The following is a 24,271-nucleotide window of genomic DNA, read 5'->3' on the forward strand; positions in this document are numbered from 1 at the left end:
ACTTACAATACTTAAGTAGATGAGTATTGTTAAGCATTAACGCATCTGAAAGCAGCTTATTAACATTACGTTTTAATAGTATTATTAAAATATTTTTTATCGAACCTTCATCATATGTTGATACTCGTCGATGAGGTTTAAGTTTCAGAGCTAATGATTCATCTGTTTCTTCACAAGAATACTTTCGGTCCGTTTTCAAAGTGAGTCGGACATCATCTTCCAATTCTTCTACAGTGTAAGACTGTTTTCTACCTTTAGTTTTACGTCTGAGTGGCAAATGCAATTCATCTGTTTCAAGTTCATCTATACTGTACTCATCTTTGTCAGAATAGTAAATTATTTCTTCAATAACAGGACCACAATCGTCATATTTTTCAATAATTTGAATCGTTTCTTCGCCAGTCTCTTCAGAATAAGTAAGCTTCTTTCTTTTAGGTTTCAATTTAACTTTTCCCGACATGGATATATCTTCTTCTTCGTATGTATTAAGAGAAATCTTAAATTCTTGTTCGACATCTTCTTTCGTTTTTGTTGTACGAGGCCTAAATGTTACATTCTCAACATCAGTAATTTCTTTAAGGTCAGAGCGAGGTTTCTTTCGAGGCCGAAGTTTTTTGATTGTCACATCTTCGTAAATCTCTTCAATTGGCTTCGGAACAGATTTAGGCGGTTTCCTTTTAAGCGTGAATTCTTGAACCTCCTCAGTAATTTCATCCACAACCTTCTCGTCCTCGACAGCAACCGGCTTTTGAATAGTTACTTCATCTGCTGCTTCCTCCACAACAGGTTTCTTTTCTGGTTTCTTTTTTAGAGATATATCCGCGACAACATCCTCAGGCTGTTTGACATCAGCAATATCTTCCACTGGTTTCGTAATCGTGATCTCTTCAGTTTTTTCCTCGACGCTAGGTTTCTTTTTCGGTTGTTTCTTGATCACGATTTCTTCAGTGATTTCTTCAACGATTTTCTCGTTCTTAACTGCAACTGGCTTTTGTATAGTTACTTCATCTGCTGCTTCCTCCACAACAGGTTTCTTTTCTGATTTCTTTTTTAGAGATATATCCGCGACAACATCCTCAGGCTGTTTGACATCAGCAATATCTTTCACTGGTTTCGTAATCGTGATCTCTTCAGTCGTTTCTTCGAGGCTAGGCTTCTTCTTCGGCTTCCTCTTGATCACGACTTCATCAGTAATATCTTCAACGACCTTTTCGTCCTCAACAGCAACTGGTTTCTTGATAGTTATATCATCTGCTGCTTCCTCCACAACAGGTTTCCTTTTTGGTTTCTTTTTGAGAGATATATCCGCGACAAGATCCTCAGGCTGTTTGACATCAGCAATATCTTCCACTGGTTTCGTAATCGTGATCTCTTCAGTCGTTTCCTCGAGGCTAGGCTTCTTTTTCGGTTTTTTCTTGATCACGACTTCATCAGTAATATCTTCAACGACCTTTTCGTCCTCAACAGCAACTGGTTTCTTGATAGTTATATCATCTGCTGCTTCCTCCACAACAGGTTTCCTTTTTGGTTTCTTTTTGAGAGATATATCCGCGACAAGATCCTCAGGCTGTTTGACATCAGCAATATCTTTCACTGGTTTCGTAATCGTGATCTCTTCAGTCGTTTCTTCGAGGCTAGGCTTCTTCTTCGGCTTCCTCTTGATCACGACTTCGTCAGTAATATCTTCAACGACTTTCTCGTCCTTAACTGCAACTGGCTTTTGTATAGTTACTTCATCTGCTGCTTCCTCCACAACAGGTTTCTTTTTTGGTTTCTTTTCGAGGGATATATCCGCGACAACATCCTCAGGCTGTTTGACATCAGCAATATCTTCCACTGGTTTCGTAATCGTGATCTCTTCAGTCGTTTCCTCGAGGCTAGGCTTCTTTTTCGGTTTTTTCTTGATCACGACTTCATCAGTAATATCTTCAACGACCTTTTCGTCCTCAACAGCAACTGGTTTCTTGATAGTTATATCATCTGCTGCTTCCTCCACAACAGGTTTCCTTTTTGGTTTCTTTTTGAGAGATATATCCGCGACAAGATCCTCAGGCTGTTTGACATCAGCAATATCTTTCACTGGTTTCGTAATCGTGATCTCTTCAGTCGTTTCCTCGAGGCTAGGCTTCTTTTTCGGTTGTTTCTTGATCACGACTTCTTCAGTGATTTCTTCAACGACCTTTTCGTCCTCAACAGCAACTGGTTTCTTGATAGTTATATCATCTGCTGCTTCCTCCACAACAGGTTTCCTTTTTGGTTTCTTTTTGAGAGATATATCCGCGACAAGATCCTCAGGCTGTTTGACATCAGCAATATCTTTCACTGGTTTCGTAATCGTGATCTCTTCAGTCGTTTCCTCGAGGCTAGGCTTCTTTTTCGGTTTTTTCTTGATCATGACTTCTTCAGTGATTTCTTCAACAACTTTCTCGTCCTCGACAGCAACGGGCTTTTGAATAGTTACTTCATCTGCTGCTTCATCCACAACAGGTTTCTTTTTTGGTTTCTTTTTTAGAGATATATTCGTGACAACATCCTCAGGCTGTTTGGCATCAGGAATATCTTCCACTAGTTTCGTAATCGTGATTTCTTCAGTTTTTTCCTCGACGCTAGGTTTCTTTTTCGGTTGTTTCTTGATCACGACTTCTTCAGTGATTTCTTCAACGACCTTTTCGTCCTCAACAGCAACTGGTTTCTTGATAGTTATATCATCTGCTGCTTCCTCCACAACAGGTTTCCTTTTTGGTTTCTTTTTGAGAGATATATCCGCGACAAGATCCTCAGGCTGTTTGACATCAGCAATATCTTTCACTGGTTTCGTAATCGTGATCTCTTCAGTCGTTTCCTCGAGGCTAGGCTTCTTTTTCGGTTTTTTCTTGATCATGACTTCTTCAGTGATTTCTTCAACGACTTTCTCGTCCTCGACAGCAACGGGCTTTTGAATAGTTACTTCATCTGCTGCTTCATCCACAACAGGTTTCTTTTTTGGTTTCTTTTTTAGAGATATATTCGTGACAACATCCTCAGGCTGTTTGGCATCAGCAATATCTTGCACTAGTTTCGTAATCGTGATTTCTTCAGTTTTTTCCTCGACGCTAGGTTTCTTTTTCGGTTGTTTCTTGATCACGACTTCTTCAGTGATTTCTTCAACGACCTTTTCGTCCTCAACAGCAACTGGTTTCTTGATAGTTATATCATCTGCTGCTTCCTCCACAACAGGTTTCCTTTTTGGTTTCTTTTTGAGAGATATATCCGCGACAAGATCCTCAGGCTGTTTGACATCAGCAATATCTTTCACTGGTTTCGTAATCGTGATCTCTTCAGTCGTTTCCTCGACGCTAGGTTTCTTTTTCGGTTGTTTCTTGATCACGACTTCTTCAGTGATTTCTTCAACGACCTTTTCGTCCTCAACAGCAACTGGTTTCTTGATAGTTATATCATCTGCTGCTTCCTCCACAACAGGTTTCCTTTTTGGTTTCTTTTTGAGAGATATAGCCGCGACAAGATCCTCAGGCTGTTTGACATCAGCAATATCTTTCACTGGTTTCGTAATCGTGATCTCTTCAGTCGTTTCCTCGAGGCTAGGCTTCTTTTTCGGTTTTTTCTTGATCACGACTTCATCAGTAATATCTTCAACGACCTTTTCGTCCTCAACAGCAACTGGTTTCTTGATAGTCATACCATCTGCTGCTTCCTCCACAACAGGTTTCTTTTTTGGTTTCTTTTTTAGAGATATATCCGCGACAACATCTTCAGGCTGTTTGACATCAGCAATATCTTTCACTGGTTTCGTAATCGTGATCTCTTCAGTCGTTTCCTCGAGGCTAGGCTTCTTTTTCGGTTTCTTTTTTAACTTTACTTCTTCGACTACCTCCTCCACCACTTTTTCTTCTTCCAATACTGTAGGCTCCTTAATAGTTATTTCTTCCTTAGCTTCCATAACTTCTGGAGTCTTCTTCGGTTTCTTCTTCAAAGGCAATTCAGCTGAAACTTCTTCAGGTTGCTTAGCTTCCGCGACTTCCTCTACTGGTTTTGTAATCGTGATCTCTTCGGTAGTTTCCTCGACGCTAAGCTTCTTTTTGGGTTTCTTTTTTAACTTTACTTCTTCGACTACCTCCTCCGCCACTTTTTCTTCTTTCAATACTGTAGGCTCCTTAATAGTTATTTCTTCCTTAGCTTCCGTAACTTCTGGCGCCTTTTTCGGTTTTGCCTTTAGAGGCAATTCAGCCGAAACTTCTTCAGGTTGCTTAGTTTCTGCGACTTCCTCTACTGGTTTTGTAATCGTGATCTCTTCGGTTGTTTTCTCGATGCTAGGCTTCTTTTTCAGTTTCTTTTTTAACTTTACTTCTTCGACTACCTCCTCCAACACTTTTTCTTCTTCTACTTCTGTAGGCTTCTTGATAGTTATTCCTTCCTTAGCTTCCGTAACTTCTGGCGTCTTTTTTGGTTTTTTCTTTATCTTTTCTCCTTTTATAGTTTCATCTTTATCAGTTTCTGATGAAGATAAAGGTTTTGTTTCAAGCGAAACATCTTGGGTATCTCTTTTTGGTTCTTCTGCCACCTCCCTTGTCCACGGTTTTAGTGTTATCTTTTCGACACCTTCTTCGGGTTTATCACGTTCAGGAATTCTGAACTTAACATCTACCTCAACCTCCGGTTCTTCTGGCTTTGGTTTTCCTTTTATGATCGAAATTTGTTCAATATCTTGTTCTTTACGCTTTCTTTCAGGACGTTTGTATTTGTCCGGCATTTTTTCAGGCAATTCTACTTCTGGTTTTTGTTCTTGATCTGGTGTGAATTTTTCTAATTCCGGTTTATCATGTTCGGAAAGTATAAAATTGTCTGGCTTTATTGTAAGTTCTGGTTTAGGTTTTTCATCCGCGTCAACCTTCACTGGCTTCTCTTTAGTTTTCGGTCTTGTTTGCTTTGTCTCCTTGTACTCTACATTTGTTTTTGGTGTTTTCTTTAGTTTAATATCTTCTGGTACATGCTCTTCTTCTGGTAGTTTCCCTTTACCTATTTTTAACTTTTTGACGTCTTCAGGTGACTTTTCTTTTGGTACTTTTTGTGGTTTCTCATAGATAGATTTATCTTCTACTTCTTCTAAAGGCTTCTTTTTTAATTCTTCAAACTCTTTGTCTAATTTTTCTAAATCAATCATTTCTTTTTCTGGTAATTTCTTCTTTTTATAAGTTTTCTTAAGTACTTTTTCTGCTTCGTCAATATTTCTAGATAATATTCCGTTTTGTAGAGGATTTTCTTCTATAATTGTAATGGTTGGCAACTGCAAGGGAGCTGGCCAGTCAGATATAAATGTTATTCTACTTTTCAGTCGGATTTTAGGTACCTTTATTGACTTTGATTCCCGTCGTTTTGGAATAGTAGTCTTTTTCAGTTTTATAGTAGCAAACTGAACTTCTTCGGTAGGTTGTACATACTTCAATTTTGTAGGTCTAATTTCTTTTCTTTCAATCTTTATCGGAACAAGTTTCTGAAATTCGGGTGTTATTTTAGCTTTTTCTTTCTTTTTCTTTGGTTCCCACTGAATTTTTTCTGGCATTGGTTCTAACACTGGGGGAATATATTCTGGTTCTACCCATTCTTCATAGTCAGCCTTCTTTATAACCGTTTTCTTCTTTTTAGGTTTTTTAGTAACTTTATCAAGTGGAATCTCTTCTATGTCTTCCGGTTTATCATCAAGCACTGTTACAGGTATCTCACTGTCTTTCTGTTGATCTTGTGTATTATCTTGTTTCTCGTCTTTTTTTGTTGATGTAATATCATCTGTAAAAACCTCATCGGGAGTTTCACTAACCGTGAGGGTTTTTTCAAACTTTTCAGGCATCTCGTCAGTAAAAACAGATTTCTGTGTCTTTTTCGACGGCTTTTTATGGTCTATATCTTCGTTGTCGACTTTAGAGGGCAATTTGTCCAAGTTAAGATCACCATCAATTTTCTTATTTTCCACCTTTTCAGGTTCATCTTTTTTCCAGGGCTTCAAATTAATCTTGTCAGGTTCTTCGACAGGTTTATCTCGTTCAGGAATTCTAAACTTAACATCTATCTCATCCTGCGGTTCTTTTGGCTTTGCTTTTCCTTTTATGATCGGAATTTGTTCAATATCTTGTTCTTTACGCTTTCTTTCAGGACGTTTGTATTTATCTGGCATTTTTTCAGGCAATTCTTCTTCTAGTTTTTGTTCTTGATCCGGTATGAATTTTTCTAACTCCGGTTTATCATGTTCGGAAGGTATGAAATCCTCTGGCGTTATTGTGAATTCCGGCTTAATTTTTTCCTCTTCTTCAGATGTAATTGGCTTCTCCTTGGATTTCAGCTCTGTTGGTGCTTTATCTGTCTCTTCTGTTTTTTTCATTGGTGTTTTCTTTAGCTTTATATCTTCTGGTACATCTTCTTGTTCTGGTAATTTTCCCTTACCTACTTTTAACTTTTTGACGTCGTCTGGTGATTTTCCTTTCGGTGCTTTCTGCGGTTTTTCATAGATAGATTTATCTTCTATTTTTTCCAAAGGTTTCTTTTTTAACTCTTCAAATTCTTTATCCAATTTTTCTAAGTCAGTTATTTCTTTTTCGGGTAATTTCTTCTTTTTGTACTTCTTTTTAAGTACCTTTTCTGCCTCATCTAGATTTCTGGATAGTGTACCATTTTGTAATGGATTTTCTTCTATAATTGTAATAGCTGGTTTCTGTAAAGGCGCTGGCCAATCGGATACAAATGTGATTCTACTCTTTAGTCGAATTTTAGGTACTTTCGTTGATTTTGATTCTCTTCGTTTCGGAATTGTAGTCTTCTTCAATTTTATTGTTGCAAACTGAACTTCTTTGGAGGCTGGTGTAAACTCTAATTTTGTGGGCTTGATTTCTATCCTTTCAATTTTCATCGGGACGAGCTTTCGAACTTCGGGTGTTATTTTAGCTTTTTCCTTCTTTCTCTTTGGTTCCCACTGAATTTTTTCTGGCATTGGTTCTAACACTGGGGGAATATATTCTGGTTCTACCCATTCTTCATAGTCAGCTTTTTTCTTTTTTGGTTTAATGGGTTTTACGATTTCCTCTTCATTTAATAATATTTTTTCTGGTATGGACTCAGAATCTACAGAATCTTTTATGATCAAGGTTTCTACTTCTTTAACAGTTGCAGTCTCTAATCGTTTTTCCGGAAATACTACTTTCTGTTCTTCGATTTTAAACGCTACTTTCTTCTTTTTGGGTTTCTTCGTTGATGGCAATTGTTTTTCTTTATATTTCTCGTCATCTTTTTTAATGATTGGACTGGGAACTGGTTGCACTATGTCAGATTCCTTTTCTTGTAAAGTCTCTGTCACTTTATAATCAGTTTTGATAGCATCCGGAATCGATGCAACAGTCAGTTGTGGAATAAGTTCAGATGATTCAATACCTTCTTGAATATCTATTACAGATTCTGCCATAGCTGATGTGGTATCTGCAGCTTGCAAGATATTTATCGATTCAGAAGTTATTGTTTCGAGCATTTCACATGGGGCATTTGAAATATTAGCTTTGGTTACATGAGCAGTATCTAAGTCTTCAATTGTATCAAACGCTTTTTCCGCTTCATTCTTTTCAGTCGTGAATTCAACTGCTTGTGTACCAAGATGTATTTCGGAAATTTTAACACCTTCTTTTAAAATAACTGTTTTTGTAGGCTTTATATTGTCATGGTCTGCTAATTCTTGTGGGAGTTCTTGAGATTGCTCTAAATCAAGAGGTGAAATCTCTTCGATTTTAGGAGCCTTTAGAATTTTTACTTTGAAATTCGTTATTTCGTCAACAATATCTTCTGTAATTTCGGACGCTTTAAATTCTTTTAATAACTGGTCTTTGACATCATCTGTAAAAGTTTCAGCAATTGGTTGTACAACTTCAATAGATTCCAATAAAGAGAATTTTCTAAGTGCCGTATCTACAGCCGGCTGTGTATCCCTAATTTCTTCATAAGATTCGATATTTTCCTCCTCATATAATGCTGTAGATTCGTGTTTTTCGTTTTCAATCTTTTTTGTTGTTTTTAAGATTTTCTTTGGTTTCTTCTTTTTAGTAATAATTTCTTTATCTAAATTAGAAATCGTGTCCAATGGAATATTGTCTTCTTGTATAATTCCCTGAAATTAAAAATAATATGTGAATTATTATAAATGTATATACTAAGAATATTTCATTGACGTTTAACTCATTTTTATATCATGGAAAATACATAAGATAATTTATTGCAGAAGTATTTAAAATTTATATTATTTTGTTTTGTTGATCCTATACCTTAATTTTTATTAGAGAGATTTTTTATTGCTATACTTATTAACAAAACGTTAATTAACTAATTTATTAATTCATGTGTTATTTTCATTTAGTGTATGACGAGATATTAAGTTACGCATTCTTAATCGGTGAACAGGGTTTGATAATCACGCAAAAGATGATTATCCACTTGGATATTCATCACTCTCGGTAATAATCTCCTACTCGTGTAAAACAAAACGCTTTCACAGTAGTATCGAAAAATAGTATTTTCGTTCATGAATTTAATTGACATTTTTTAACTTTGTAAGTAAAACTTAATAATAAATAAAAGCGTTTAGACAGTTTTGGCGTGTAATGTATCAAATATTATTAGCTTATCGAAGAAAAATTAAAACTACAATTTTAGCGTTATTACTGATTTTAATTTCAATTCTAAGTATACTGATGTAATAGTTACATTCATAAAATTCCATAAACTAATTATGCAAGCTGTGCAATTGAGTTAGTAGATTTGTAGTTCCGAATTATGACTTTAATAATTGATTTTAATAGATCTCTAATATCTTAATCACTTAATAATAAACACGCTTTTATATAAGCTAGTACTAAATTGTTAATAATTTTATTTGATAGTATTTAATTTACTTAAACAAAATTTCAAAAGATTTTAATATTAAACGAAGGTTACAAAGTCTAAATTTTGTATAAAGATATGTCCGCAATGCTCGCAAGTGCATTCGACTATACTAGTATTGTCGCTATTGCAAACTTTAGTTTTATGTTTCTTAGTAAATATGAGTGATGTAGGAAAATTTACTTTTACTGTTATGCTTGGTAATAAATAGCAACTAATATTTACTAGGTTTATTAATTATTGATAATTTTGTTTTCTATTTCAATAGAATATTACAAATGTACTAGAACATTTCCAATTTATAACCTAGCAAACTATTATGATACATTTAAAAAAGTAGAAAGCGTCCTTTAGCGTCACTTTACTTTCCTAACTCAGGGCAGTATAACTGTTAATAAATTGTCCCATGTTAGTAGTAGAGTCACAATTATTTGAACCAGTTCCCAACTACAAACTTCAGGGAATATCGTGCTTAAAGTAATTCGTGGTGTTCTTTGAAGTTAACCATTGGGAGGCCCAATATCTCGCCGTATCTGAGGTGAGTTTAGGAGCATCAGATGTACATACATATTAACTATTAATACTATATTTACAACTCTTTGCACAAGGGGTAAGTAAAGGTTAAGGTATATATTCGAATAATCGTGACCCTATCACTATCCCTTGCAACTATGCACAGAGCGATTATAAAAGCCTAATCAAGGTGATCAGGATAGATTACTTTAAAAATATGAAATTATAACTCTACAGAAAAAAAAAAAAAAAAATATATATATATATATATATATATATATATATATATTAAGCTTACCTCATGTTCTACATCCATGTGTTTACCTAAAAAATATAATTTATTACTATAAATGCAGAGTAATCAATGAAAAAGGCGTAGACTAAAATTACAAGTAATTAATGATAAGAATTAATACGCTATTAACTGTTTTTTTCTATGTAAGTGAGGATACTCACCCAAAAGTGTATACTCGTCTTGTGCTTGTTTTGGCTTTCGGTGTTTAGGTTTAGTGTGTGATATGTCTTTTGTGTCATAATTAAAAGTATCAAATTTTTCACTAGGAGCATCCATTAAAGTAAGATCATCTTTCACTATTTTCTCAGTACTTTCACTAACGGAGATTATTTCATCTAAAGATTCAGGCGACTGATCAGCAGGAATAATTCTTTTCTTCATCTTTAATGGCTTTTTACGGATTTTATCAGTCTCGACAACTTTGATAAGTGAATTTTCTAAAGTAAGATCACCATCAATTTTCTTATTTTCCACCTTTTCAGGTTCATCTTTTTTCCAGGGCTTCAAATTAATTTTGTCAGATTCTTCGACAGGCTTATCTCGTTCAGGAATTCTAAACTTAACATCTACCTCATCCTGCGGTTCTTTTGGCTTTGCTTTTCCTTTTATGATCGGAATTTGTTCAATATCTTGTTCTTTACGCTTTTTTTCAGGACGTTTGTATTTATCTGGCATTTTTTCAGGCAATTCTTCTTCTGGTTTTTGTTCTTGATCCGGTATGAATTTTTCTAACTCCGGTTTATCATGTTCGAAAGGTATGAAATCGTCTGGCTTTATTGTGAATTCCGGCTTAATTTTTTCCTCTTCTTCAGATGTAATTGGCTTCTCCTTGGATTTCGGCTCTGTTGTTGCTTTATCTGTCTCTTCTGTTTTTATCTTTGGTGTTTTCTTTAGCTTTATATCTTCTGGTACATCTTCTTGTTCTGGTAATTTTCCCTTACCTACTTTTAACTTTTTGACGTCGTCTGGTGATTTTCCTTTCGGTGCTTTCTGCGGTTTTTCATAGATAGATTTATCTTCTATTTTTTCCAAAGGTTTCTTTTTTAACTCTTCAAATTCTTTATCCAATTTTTCTAAGTCAGTTATTTCTTTTTCGGGTAATTTCTTCTTTTTGTACTTCTTTTTAAGTACCTTTTCTGCCTCATCTAGATTTCTGGATAGTGTACCATTTTGTAATGGATTTTCTTCTATAATTGTAATAGCTGGTTTCTGCAAAGGCGCTGGCCAATCGGATACAAATGTGATTCTACTCTTTAGTCGAATTTTAGGTACTTTCGTTGATTTTGATTCTCTTCGTTTCGGAATTGTAGTCTTCTTCAATTTTATTGTTGCAAACTGAACTTCATGGGTTGGTTGCACAAATTTCAATTTTGAGGAAGTAATTTCTTTTCTTTCAATTTCAATCGGAACAAGCCTGTTAACTGCAGGTATTAATTGAGCTTTGTTTTTACTGCTTTTTGAAGATCTCATTTTATTACACTCAGGTAATGAAACATCAATTACTTCGTCAGAAACAATTTCTTCTCCAGGCACTTCACGCTCCGAAGTTTTTGGTGCCTTGCCTTTCTCCTCAACTGTAACGACCTCCTTTACCTGCTCCTTTTTGCCCTTTTGTTTTGTAATCTTTTTCATTGTTGTCTGTTTAGTTTTACCCTGAGGCGTAACTTCTTGAAGGACCGTCACTTGCTCTTTAATCTCTTCAGTTTCCTGTGGTTTGCCATACTCGATAACCGGAAGAATACCTGTCGTTTCCTCGAAAACGATTTCCTCTACAGGCGCTTCATGCACCGTAGTCTCTGGTGCCTTGCCTTCCTCCTCGACTGTGACGATCTCTTTAACTTGTTGCTTGTTGCCCTTCTGTTTTATAATCTTCTTTTTCGTTGTCTTTTTAGTCTTACCCTCGGGCGTAATTTCTTGAACCACTGTCACTTGCTCTCTTATTTCCTGGGTTTCTTGCGGTTTGCCATACTCGATAACCGGAAGAATGCCTGTTATTTGTTCGAAAACAATTTCCGCTTCAGGCGTTTCATGCACAGTGGTCTCAGGTGTCTTGCCTTCCTCCTCGACTGTGACGATCTCTTTTACTTGTTGCTTCTTGCCCTTTTGTTTTGTAATCTTCTTTTTCGTTGTCTTTTTAGTCTTCCCCTCTGGCGTAACTTCTTGAACCACTGTCACTTGCTCTCTTATTTCCTCGGTTTCTTGCGGTTTGCCATACTCGATAACCGGAAGAATGCCTGTTGTTTCATCGATAACTATTTCCACTTCAGGCGTTTCATGCACCGTAGACTCTGGTGCCTTGCCTTCCTCCTCAACTGTAACGATCTCTTTAACTTGTTGGTTCTTGCCCTTTTGTTTTGTAATCTGCTTTTTCGTTGTCTTTTTAGTTTTACCCTGAGGCGTAACTTCTTCAACGACCGTTACTTGTTCTCTTATTTTCTCGGTTTCTTGCGGTTTGCCATACTCGATAACCGGAAGAATGCCTGTTGTTTCCTCGAAAACGATTTCTTCTTCAGGCGTTTCATGAACAGTGGTCTCTGGTGTCTTGCCTTCCTCCTCGACTGTGATGATCTCTTTTACTTGTTGCTTCTTGCCCTTGTGTTTTGTAATCTTCTTTTTCGTTGTCTTTTTAGTCTTCCCCTCTGGCGTAACTTCTTGAACCACTGTCACTTGCTCTCTTATTTCCTCGGTTTCTTGCGGTTTGCCATACTCAATAACCGGAAGGATGCCTGTTGTTTCCTCGATAACTATTTCCTCTTCAGGCGTTTCATGCACAGTGGTCACTGGTGCCTTGCCTTCCTCCTCGACTGTGACGATGTCTTTAACTTGTTGCTTGTTGCCCTTCTGTTTTATAATCTTCTTTTTCGTTGTCTTTTTAGTCTTACCCTCGGGCGTAATTTCTTGCACGACTGTCACTTGCTCTTTAATCTCTTCAGTTTCTTGCGGTTTTCCATACTCGATAACCGGAAGAATGCCTGTTGTTTCCTCGAAAACGATTTCCTCTTCAGGCGTTTCATGCACAGTGGTCTCTGGTGCCTTGCCTTCCTCCTCAACTGTAACGATCTCCTTAACTTGTTGCTTGTTGCCCTTTTGTTTTACAATCTTCTTTTTCGTTGTCTTTTTAGTTTTACCCTGAGGCGTAACTTCTTGAAGGACCGTCACTTGCTCTTTTATTTCCTCGGTTTCTTGCCGTTTGCCATACTCGATAACCGGAAGAATGCCTGTTGTTTCGTGAAAAACGATTTCCTCTTCAGGCGTTTCATGCACAGTGGTCACTGGTGTCTTGCCTTCCTCCTCGACTGTGACGATCTCTTTAACTTGTTGCTTGTTGCCCTTCTGTTTTATAATCTTCTTTTTCGTTGTCTTTTTAGTCTTCCCCTCTGGCGTAACTTCTTGAACCATTGTCACTTGCTCTCTTATTTCCTCGGTTTCTTGCGGTTTGCCATACTCGATAACCGGAAGGATGCTTGTTGTTTCATCGATAACTATTTCCTCTTCAGGCGTTTCATGCACCGTAGACTCTGGTGCCTTGCCTTCCTCCTCAACTGTAACGATCACTTTAACTTGTTGCTTCTTTCCCTTTTGTTTTGTGATCTGCTTTTTCGTTGTCTTTTTAGTTTTACCCTGAGGCGTAACTTCTTGAAGGACCGTCACTTGCTCTTTTATTTCCTCGGTTTCTTGCCGTTTGCCATACTCGATAACCGGAAGAATGCCTGTTGTTTCGTGAAAAACGATTTCCTCTTCAGGCGTTTCATGCACAGTGGTCACTGGTGTCTTGCCTTCCTCCTCGACTGTGACGATCTCTTTAACTTGTTGCTTCTTGCCCTTCTGTTTTATAATCTTCTTTTTCGTTGTCATTTTAGTCTTCCCTTCTGGCGTAACTTCTTCAACGACCGTTACTTGTTCTCTTATTTTTTCAGTTTCCTGTGGTTTTCCATACTCGATAACCGGAAGAATGCCTGTTGTTTCCTCGAAAACGATTTCCTCTTCAGGCGTTTCATGCACAGTGGTCTCTGGTGCCTTGCCTTCCTCCTCAACTGTAACGATCTCTTTAACTTGTTGCTTCTTGCCCTTCTGTTTTATAATCTTCTTTTTCGTTGTCTTTTTACTCTTCCCCTCTGGCGTAACTTCTTGAAGGACCGTCACTTGCTCTCTTATTTCCTCGGTTTCCTGTGGTTTGCCATACTCGATAACCGGAAGAATGCCTGTTGTTTCCTCGAAAACGATTTCCTCTTCAGGCGTTTCATGCACCGTAGTCTCTGGTGCCTTGCCTTCCTCCTCAACTGTAACAATCTCTTTAACTTGTTGCTTCTTGCCCTTCTGTTTTATAATCTTCTTTTTCGTTGTCTTTTTAGTCTTACTCTCGGGCGTAATTTCTTGCACGACTGTCACTTGCTCTTTAATCTCTTCAGTTTCTTGCGGTGTGCCATACTCGATAACCGGAAGAATGCCTGTTGTTTCCTCGAAAACGATTTTCTCTTCAGGCGTGTCATGCACAGTGGTCTCTGGTGCCTTGCCTTCCTCCTCAACTGTGATGATCTCTTTTACTTGTTGCTTGTTGCCCTTCTGTTTTATAATCTTCTTTTTCGTTGTCTTTTTAGTCTTCCCCTCTGGCGTAACTTCTTGAACCACTGTCACTTGCTCTCTTATTTTCTCGGTTTCTTGCGGTTTGCCATACTCGATAACCGGAAGAATGCCTGTTGTTTCCTCGAAAACGATTTCCTCTTCAGGCGTTTCATGCACCGTAGTCTCTGGTGCCTTGCCTTCCTCCTCAACTGTAACAATCTCTTTAACTTGTTGCTTCTTGCCCTTCTGTTTTATAATCTTCTTTTTCGTTGTCTTTTTAGTCTTACCCTCGGGCGTAATTTCTTGCACGACTGTCACTTGCTCTTTAATCTCTTCAGTTTCTTGCGGTTTGCCATACTCAATAACCGGAAGAATGCCTGTTGTTTCCTCGAAAACGATTTCCTCTTCAGGCGTTTCATGCACAGTGGTCTCTGGTGCCTTGCCTTCCTCCTCAACTGTGATGATCTCTTTTACTTGTTGCTTGTTGCCCTTCTGTTTTATAATCTTCTTTTTCGTTGTCTTTTTAGTCTTCCCCTCTGGCGTAACTTCTTGAACCACTGTCACTTGCTCTCTTATTTTCTCGGTTTCTTGCGGTTTGCCATACTCGATAACCGGAAGAATGCCTGTTGTTTCCTCGAAAACGATTTCCTCTTCAGGCGTTTCATGAACCGTAGTCTCTGGTCCCTTGCCTTCCTCCTCAACTGTAACGATCTCTTTTACCTGCTGCTTCTTGCCCTTTTGTTTTGTAATCTTCTTTTTCGTTGTCTTTTTAGTCTTACTCTCGGGCGTAATTTCTTGCACGACTGTCACTTGCTCTTTAATCTCTTCAGTTTCTTGCGGTGTGCCATACTCGATAACCGGAAGAATGCCTGTTGTTTCCTCGAAAACGATTTTCTCTTCAGGCGTGTCATGCACAGTGGTCTCTGGTGCCTTGCCTTCCTCCTCAACTGTAACAATCTCTTTAACTTGTTGATTCTTGCCCTTCTGTTTTATAATCTTCTTTTTCGTTGTCTTTTTAGTCTTACCATCGGGCGTAATTTCTTGCACGACTGTCACTTGCTCTTTAATCTCTTCAGTTTCTTGCGGTTTGCCATACTCGATAACCGGAAGAATGCCTGTTGTTTCCTCGAAAACGATTTCCTCTTCAGGCGTTTCATGCACAGTGGTCTCTGGTGCCTTGCCTTCCTCCTCAACTGTAACGATCTCTTTAAATTGTTGCTTCTTGCCCTTCTGTTTTATAATCTTCTTTTTCGTTGTCTTTTTACTCTTCCCCTCTGGCGTAACTTCTTGAAGGACCGTCACTTGCTCTCTTATTTCCTCGGTTTCCTGTGGTTTGCCATACTCGATAACCGGAAGAATGCCTGTTGTTTCCTCGAAAACGATTTCCTCTTCAGGCGTTTCATGCACAGTGGTCTCTGGTGCCTTGCCTTCCTCCTCAACTGTAACGATCTCTTTAACTTGTTGCTTCTTGCCCTTCTGCTTTATAATCTTCTTTTTCGTTGTCTTTTTACTCTTCCCCTCTGGCGTAACTTCTTGAAGGACCGTCACTTGCTCTCTTATTTCCTCGGTTTCCTGTGGTTTGCCATACTCGATAACCGGAAGAATGCCTGTTGTTTCCTCGAAAACGATTTCCTCTTCAGGCGTTTCATGCACCGTAGTCTCTGGTGCCTTGCCTTCCTCCTCAACTGTAACAATCTCTTTAACTTGTTGCTTCTTGCCCTTCTGTTTTATAATCTTCTTTTTCGTTGTCTTTTTAGTCTTACCCTCGGGCGTAATTTCTTGCACGACTGTCACTTGCTCTTTAATCTCTTCAGTTTCTTGCGGTTTGCCATACTCGATAACCGGAAGAATGCCTGTTGTTTCCTCGAAAACGATTTCCTCTTCAGGCGTTTCATGCACAGTGGTCTCTGGTGCCTTGCCTTCCTCCTCAACTGTAACGATCTCTTTAACTTGTTGCTTCTTGCCCTTCTGTTTTATAATCTTCTTTTTCGTTGTCATTTTAGTCTTCCCTTCTGGCGTAACTTCTTCAACGACCGTTACTTGTTCTCTTATTTTTTCAGTTTCCTGTGGTTTGCCATACTCGATAACCGGAAGAATGCCTGTTGTTTCCTCGAAAACGATTTCCTCTTCAGGCGTTTCATGCACAGTGGTCTCTGGTGCCTTGCCTTCCTCCTCAACTGTAACGATCTCTTTAACTTGTTGCTTCTTGCCCTTCTGTTTTATAATCTTCTTTTTCGTTGTCTTTTTACTCTTCCCCTCTGGCGTAACTTCTTGAAGGACCGTCACTTGCTCTCTTATTTCCTCGGTTTCCTGTGGTTTGCCATACTCGATAACCGGAAGAATGCCTGTTGTTTCCTCGAAAACGATTTCCTCTTCAGGCGTTTCATGCACCGTAGTCTCTGGTGCCTTGCCTTCCTCCTCAACTGTAACAATCTCTTTAACTTGTTGCTTCTTGCCCTTCTGTTTTATAATCTTCTTTTTCGTTGTCTTTTTAGTCTTACCCTCGGGCGTAATTTCTTGCACGACTGTCACTTGCTCTTTAATCTCTTCAGTTTCTTGCGGTTTGCCATACTCAATAACCGGAAGAATGCCTGTTGTTTCCTCGAAAACGATTTCCTCTTCAGGCGTTTCATGCACAGTGGTCTCTGGTGCCTTGCCTTCCTCCTCAACTGTGATGATCTCTTTTACTTGTTGCTTGTTGCCCTTCTGTTTTATAATCTTCTTTTTCGTTGTCTTTTTAGTCTTCCCCTCTGGCGTAACTTCTTGAACCACTGTCACTTGCTCTCTTATTTTCTCGGTTTCTTGCGGTTTGCCATACTCGATAACCGGAAGAATGCCTGTTGTTTCCTCGAAAACGATTTCCTCTTCAGGCGTTTCATGAACCGTAGTCTCTGGTCCCTTGCCTTCCTCCTCAACTGTAACGATCTCTTTTACCTGCTGCTTCTTGCCCTTTTGTTTTGTAATCTTCTTTTTCGTTGTCTTTTTAGTCTTACTCTCGGGCGTAATTTCTTGCACGACTGTCACTTGCTCTTTAATCTCTTCAGTTTCTTGCGGTGTGCCATACTCGATAACCGGAAGAATGCCTGTTGTTTCCTCGAAAACGATTTTCTCTTCAGGCGTGTCATGCACAGTGGTCTCTGGTGCCTTGCCTTCCTCCTCAACTGTAACAATCTCTTTAACTTGTTGATTCTTGCCCTTCTGTTTTATAATCTTCTTTTTCGTTGTCTTTTTAGTCTTACCATCGGGCGTAATTTCTTGCACGACTGTCACTTGCTCTTTAATCTCTTCAGTTTCTTGCGGTTTGCCATACTCGATAACCGGAAGAATGCCTGTTGTTTCCTCGAAAACGATTTCCTCTTCAGGCGTTTCATGCACAGTGGTCTCTGGTGCCTTGCCTTCCTCCTCAACTGTAACGATCTCTTTAAATTGTTGCTTCTTGCCCTTCTGTTTTATAATCTTCTTTTTCGTTGTCTTTTTACTCTTCCCCTCTGGCGTAACTTCTTGAAGGACCGTCACTTGCTCTCTTATTTCCTCGGTTTCCTGTGGTTTGCCATACTCGATAACCGGAAGAATGCCTGTTGTTTCCTCGAAAACGATTTCCTCTTCAGGCGTTTCATGCACCGTAGTCTCTGGTGCCTTGCCTTCCTCCTCAACTGTAACAATCTCTTTAACTTGTTGCTTCTTGCCCTTCTGTTTTATAATCTTCTTTTTCGTTGTCTTTTTAGTCTTACCCTCGGGCGTAATTTCTTGCACGACTGTCACTTGCTCTCTTATTTCCTCGGTTTCCTGTGGTTTGCCATACTCGATAACCGGAAGAATGCCTGTTGTTTCCTCGAAAACGATTTCCTCTTCAGGCGTTTCATGCACCGTAGTCTCTGGTGCCTTGCCTTCCTCCTCAACTGTAACAATCTCTTTAACTTGTTGCTTCTTGCCCTTCTGTTTTATAATCTTCTTTTTCGTTGTCTTTTTAGTCTTACCCTCGGGCGTAATTTCTTGCACGACTGTCACTTGCTCTTTAATCTCTTCAGTTTCTTGCGGTTTGCCATACTCGATAACCGGAAGAATGCCTGTTGTTTCCTCGAAAACGATTTCCTCTTCAGGCGTTTCATGCACAGTGGTCTCTGGTGCCTTGCCTTCCTCCTCAACTGTAACGATCTCTTTAACTTGTTGCTTCTTGCCCTTCTGGTTTATAATCTTCTTTTTCGTTGTCATTTTAGTCTTCCCCTCTGGCGTAACTTCTTCAACGACCGTCACTTGCTCTCTTATTTCCTCGGTTTCCTGTGGTTTGCCATACTCGATAACCGGAAGAATGCCTGTTCTTTCCTCGAAAACTATTTCCTCTTCAAGCGTTTCATGCACAGTGGTCACTGGTGTCTTGCCTTCCTCCTCGACTGTAACGATCTCTTTAACTTGTTGCTTCTTGCCCTTCTGGTTTATAATCTTCTTTTTCGTTGTCATTTTAGTCTTCCCTTCTGGCGTAACTTCTTCAACGACCGTTACTTGTTCTCTTATTTTTTCAGTTTCCTGTGGTTTGCCATACTCGACAACCGGAAAAATGCCTGTTGTTTCGTGGAAAACGATTTCCTCTTCAAGCGTTTCATGCACAGTGGTCACTGGTGTCTTGCCTTCCTCCTCGACTGTGATGATCTCTTTTACTTGTTGCTTGTTGCCCTTCTGTTTTATAATCTTCTTTTTCGTTGTCTTTTTAGTCTTCCCCTCTGGCGTAACTTCTTGAACCACTGTCAGTTGCTCTCTTATTTCCTCGGTTTCTTGCGGTTTGCCATACTCGATAACCGGAAGAATGCCTGTTGTTTCCTCGAAAACGATTTTCTCTTCAGGCGTTTCATGCACAGTGGTCACTGGTGTCTTGCCTTCCTCCTCGACTGTGACGATGTCTTTAACTTGTTGCTTGTTGCCCTTCTGTTTTATAATCTTCTTTTTCGTTGTCTTTTTAGTCTTCCCCTCTGGCGTAACTTCTTGAACCACTGTCACTTGCTCTCTTATTTCCTCGGTTTCTTGCGGTTTGCCACATGCGATAACCGGAAGAATGCCTGTTGTTTCCTCGAAAACGATTTCCTCTTCAGGCGTTTCATGCACCGTAGTCTCTGGTGCCTTGCCTTCCTCCTCAACTGTAACGATCTCTTTTACCTGCTGCTTCTTGCCCTTTTGTTTTGTAATCTTCTTTTTCGTTGTCTTTTTAGTCTTACCCTCGGGCGTAATTTCTTGCACGACTGTCACTTGCTCTTTAATCTCTTCAGTTTCTTGCGGATTGCCATACTCGATAACCGGAAGAATGCCTGTTTTTTCCTCGAAAACGATTTCCTCTTCAGGCGTTTCATGCACAGTGGTCTCTGGTGCCTTGCCTTCCTCCTCAACTGTAACGATCTCTTTAACTTGTTGCTTCTTGCCCTTCTGTTTTATAATCTTCTTTTTCGTTGTCTTTTTACTCTTCCCCTCTGGCGTAACTTCTTGAAGGACCGTCACTTGCTCTCTTATTTCCTCGGTTTCCTGTGGTTTGCCATACTCGATAACCGGAAGAATGCCTGTTGTTTCCTCGAAAACTATTTCCTCTTCAGGCGTTTCATGCACCGTAGTCTCTGGTGCCTTGCCTTCCTCCTCAACTGTAACAATCTCTTTAACTTGTTGCTTCTTGCCCTTCTGTTTTATAATCTTCTTTTTCGTTGTCTTTTTACTCTTCCCCTCTGGCGTAACTTCTTCAACGACCGTCACTTGCTCTCTTATTTCCTCGGTTTCCTGTGGTTTGCCATACTCGATAACCGGAAGAATGCCTGTTCTTTCCTCGAAAACTATTTCCTCTTCAGGCGTTTCATGCACCGTAGTCTCTGGTGCCTTGCCTTCCTCCTCAACTGTAACAATCTCTTTTACCTGCTGCTTCTTGCCCTTTTGTTTTGTAATCTTCTTTTTCGTTGTCTTTTTAGTCTTACCCTCGGGCGTAATTTCTTGCACGACTGTCACTTGCTCTTTAATCTCTTCAGTTTCTTGCGGTTTGCCATACTCGATAACCGGAAGAATGCCTGTTGTTTCCTCGAAAACGATTTCCTCTTCAGGCGTTTCATGCACAGTGGTCTCTGGTGCCTTGCCTTCCTCCTCAACTGTAACGATCTCTTTAACTTGTTGCTTCTTGCCCTTCTGTTTTATAATCTTCTTTTTCGTTGTCATTTTAGTCTTCCCTTCTGGCGTAACTTCTTCAACGACCGTTACTTGTTCTCTTATTTTTTCAGTTTCCTGTGGTTTGCCATACTCGATAACCGGAAGAATGCCTGTTGTTTCGTGGAAAACGATTTCCTCTTCAAGCGTTTCATGAACCGTAGTCTCTGGTGCCTTGCCTTCCTCCTCAACTGTAACGATCTCTTTTACCTGCTGCTTCTTGCCCTTTTGTTTTGTAATCTTCTTTTTCGTTGTCTTTTTAGTCTTACTCTCGGGCGTAATTTCTTGCACGACTGTCACTTGCTCTTTAATCTCTTCAGTTTCTTGCGGTGTGCCATACTCGATAACCGGAAGAATGCCTGTTGTTTCCTCGAAAACGATTTTCTCTTCAGGCGTGTCATGCACAGTGGTCTCTGGTGCCTTGCCTTCCTCCTCAACTGTAACAATCTCTTTAACTTGTTGCTTCTTGCCCTTCTGTTTTATAATCTTCTTTTTCGTTGTCTTTTTAGTCTTACCCTCGGGCGTAATTTCTTGCACGACTGTCACTTGCTCTTTAATCTCTTCAGTTTCTTGCGGTTTGCCATACTCGATAACCGGAAGAATGCCTGTTGTTTCCTCGAAAACGATTTCCTCTTCAGGCGTTTCATGCACAGTGGTCTCTGGTGCCTTGCCTTCCTCCTCAACTGTAACGATCTCTTTAACTTGTTGCTTCTTGCCCTTCTGTTTTATAATCTTCTTTTTCGTTGTCATTTTAGTCTTCCCTTCTGGCGTAACTTCTTCAACGACCGTTACTTGTTCTCTTATTTTTTCAGTTTCCTGTGGTTTGCCATACTCGACAACCGGAAAAATGCCTGTTGTTTCGTGGAAAACGATTTCCTCTTCAAGCGTTTCATGCACAGTGGTCACTGGTGTCTTGCCTTCCTCCTCGACTGTGATGATCTCTTTTACTTGTTGCTTGTTGCCCTTCTGTTTTATAATCTTCTTTTTCGTTGTCTTTTTAGTCTTCCCCTCTGGCGTAACTTCTTGAACCACTGTCACTTGCTCTCTTATTTCCTCGGTTTCTTGCGGTTTGCCATACTCGATAACCGGAAGAATGCCTGTTGTTTCCTCGAAAACGATTTTCTCTTCAGGCGTTTCATGCACAGTGGTCACTGGTGTCTTGCCTTCCTCCTCGACTGTGACGATGTCTTTAACTTGTTGCTTGTTGCCCTTCTGTTTTATAATCTTCTTTTTCGTTGTCTTTTTAGTCTTCCCCTCTGGCGTAACTTCTTGAACCACTGTCACTTGCTCTCTTATTTCCTCGGTTTCTTGCGGTTTGCCACACGCGATAACCGGAAGAATGCCTGTTGTTTCCTCGAAAACGATTTCCTCTTCAGGCGTTTCATGCACCGTAGTCTCTGGTGCCTTGCCTTCCTCCTCAACTGTAACGATCTCTTTTACCTGCTGCTTCTTGCCCTTTTGTTTTGTAATCTTCTTTTTCGTTGTCTTTTTAGTCTTACCCTCGGGCGTAATTTCTTGCACGACTGTCACTTGCTCTTTAATCTCTTCAGTTTCTTGCGGATTGCCATACTCGATAACCGGAAGAATGCCTGTTGTTTCCTCGAAAACGATTTCCTCTTCAGGCGTTTCATGCACAGTGGTCTCTGGTGCCTTGCCTTCCTCCTCAACTGTAACGATCTCTTTAACTTGTTGCTTCTTGCCCTTCTGTTTTATAATCTTCTTTTTCGTTGTCTTTTTACTCTTCCCCTCTGGCGTAACTTCTTGAAGGACCGTCACTTGCTCTCTTATTTCCTCGGTTTCCTGTGGTTTGCCATACTCGATAACCGGAAGAATGCCTGTTGTTTCCTCGAAAACTATTTCCTCTTCAGGCGCTTCATGCACCGTAGTCGCTGGTGCCTTGCCTTCCTCCTCAACTGTAACGATCTCTTTAACTTGTTGCTTTTTGCCCTTTTGTTTTATAATCTTCTTTTTTGTTGTCTTTTTAGTCTTACCCTCAGGCGTGACTTCTTGAACAACTGTCACTTGCTCTTTAATCTCTTCGGATTCTTTCGATTTGCTATATTTGACAACCGGGTGAATGCCTGTTGCTTCCTCGTTTTCAATATCTCTTTTTTGTGTTTCTTGAACTGTTTTTTTGCCTGTTTCTTTAATTTCTGTTTCTGATAATTCTTGTGGCATTCCATCTTTAATTGGAGATTCGATATTTTGTTCACTTTCAGAATTGTCTTCAACTTCCTGAATAATTGACGGTGTTATTTCTTCAACATCTATTATATCTGTTACTTCCTCGATTTCCATAAATTGTTTCTTTGGTATTTCCGGCAATGAAGATTTAACGTTCTCTATTTCTTCTTCTATGACCACAACTCTTTCAGAAGTTGACGATGGTTTTTTCTTTTTCTTTATTATTGTTTTTTTCGTTTTGATAGCTGCGTTTTCATCATTACTGTCTCTTCTAAATTTAGTTGTGTACTCTTCTGTTATTTCTGAGTCAGATTCTGTACTATATTGATGTTTGATTTTTGGATGTTTCTGTTTATAGTGTATGTTTGTTATGTTGTGTTGTCGGACAGTTGCTTCTGTTGTTTCTGAAATGTTATATTTTTAGTGTTTTTTTATGTTATACAATGTAATTACGTTTATTATGGTTGTTCTGTTCTATGGTATTATTTTTATACTTTTCTTAAGATTTATTCAGTACACAGAAAATTCAGTGGAATAGCTTTTGCACAAATATCAGGACATCAGCAGAATCGTGAATACAGTATTGTGGCTACGCTAGTTTTGTTATAGCAGCGATACCGTTTTCAAAGACTTTTTTACTTGTGGCTGGTGTGACCCGTTTGGGATAGCACTCTCTTAAAACAGAATTTTTTCGGCTCTGAGCTTGGGACATACTACTTTCTGGTGTATGGTGCTGCTATAATGTTCTTATTGTGCAGATTTTAACCCGAGGATTTTTCCGTGTACATAGATATAAAGTCTCAAATTTTTTTTCTCTCCACTTACCTTTTCTTATTACTTATTAATCTTACATTATTTACATGTTTAGGTAATTAATATTGTTAAAACAATTATTGATATGATTACTGTTCGTGTGTATTTGAATTGCATTTATTGTTCATTTTTGTATATGTAAAATTATTTTCTTTTTGCGAATTTGATTATGTATATTTGCTATTATTTGAACTAGTTTGTTTCGAGCAAATAATTGAATTAATTATTTTAAAAACTTGAACAGGTTTCCTGTTTAAAGTTTTTGAAAATTCGCTGGATATATAGACTTGAGTAAGCTTTTTAGCTAGCTTCTAGCTGAAAATCTTTCAACTTTGCAAGTATTTTATATTTTCTTTGGGATCCTGAGGTATTCCGGAATATCTTAAAATGAATCGACACATTCTTTATACTTTTTGATTATTAAAAAGTATTGAAGTTTTTAATGTTCTATTTCTTTCCAATACACATAAAAAAGCCTATATTTTTTCTTTTGTCAAAAATGCACGGTATTCAACAAGGGGGGATGACTTTTTTAGACAGGGGTGATAAGGCGCCCTCGATTTATTACATGTGCTGAATCATCACCCTCGCCGGAAAAAGTCTATTTTCCTCCTATTTGCTCTATATAATATTATATCTCGTATATCACAATATATTAACAGTAGCTGATTTACCGCTAGAATTGCGACAATGTTTTTCCACTCAGCGGCACTTCTTGGCTAATTTTCAATCTATATTATAATAGTTAATTTTTTTAGCTAGAAACCTGTTCATATTTTTATTAGGGCTCTTAAAGGCGAGATAATTATCTTAAGTTCAAAATATGTA

At 38.7% G+C, this 24,271-nt stretch overlaps 1 protein-coding gene across 5 annotated transcripts in view; it reads right to left on the bottom strand.

The window, feature by feature from the left end:
- LOC100118006 (titin) overlaps nucleotides 1-24,271 on the bottom strand; it is a 100,685-nt gene that overhangs the window by 9,848 nt on the left and 66,566 nt on the right. For 2 of the 5 annotated variants that reach the window (XM_031933610.2, XM_031933609.2), the window contains 3 exons: nucleotides 9,877-23,034; nucleotides 9,719-9,744; nucleotides 106-8,137 (listed from right to left, as the gene is read on the bottom strand). In XM_031933610.2, the coding sequence (XP_031789470.1) occupies nucleotides 106-8,137; nucleotides 9,719-9,744; nucleotides 9,877-23,034 (21,216 nt within the window). The remainder of the gene's footprint in view (nucleotides 1-105; nucleotides 8,138-9,718; nucleotides 9,745-9,876; nucleotides 23,035-24,271) is intronic. The other 3 variants (XM_031933615.2, XM_031933612.2, XM_031933611.1) reach the window with 2 other exon arrangements.

This window comes from Nasonia vitripennis, chromosome 1 (genome assembly GCF_009193385.2).
Source record: "Nasonia vitripennis strain AsymCx chromosome 1, Nvit_psr_1.1, whole genome shotgun sequence".
Taxonomy (NCBI): domain Eukaryota; kingdom Metazoa; phylum Arthropoda; class Insecta; order Hymenoptera; family Pteromalidae; genus Nasonia; species Nasonia vitripennis.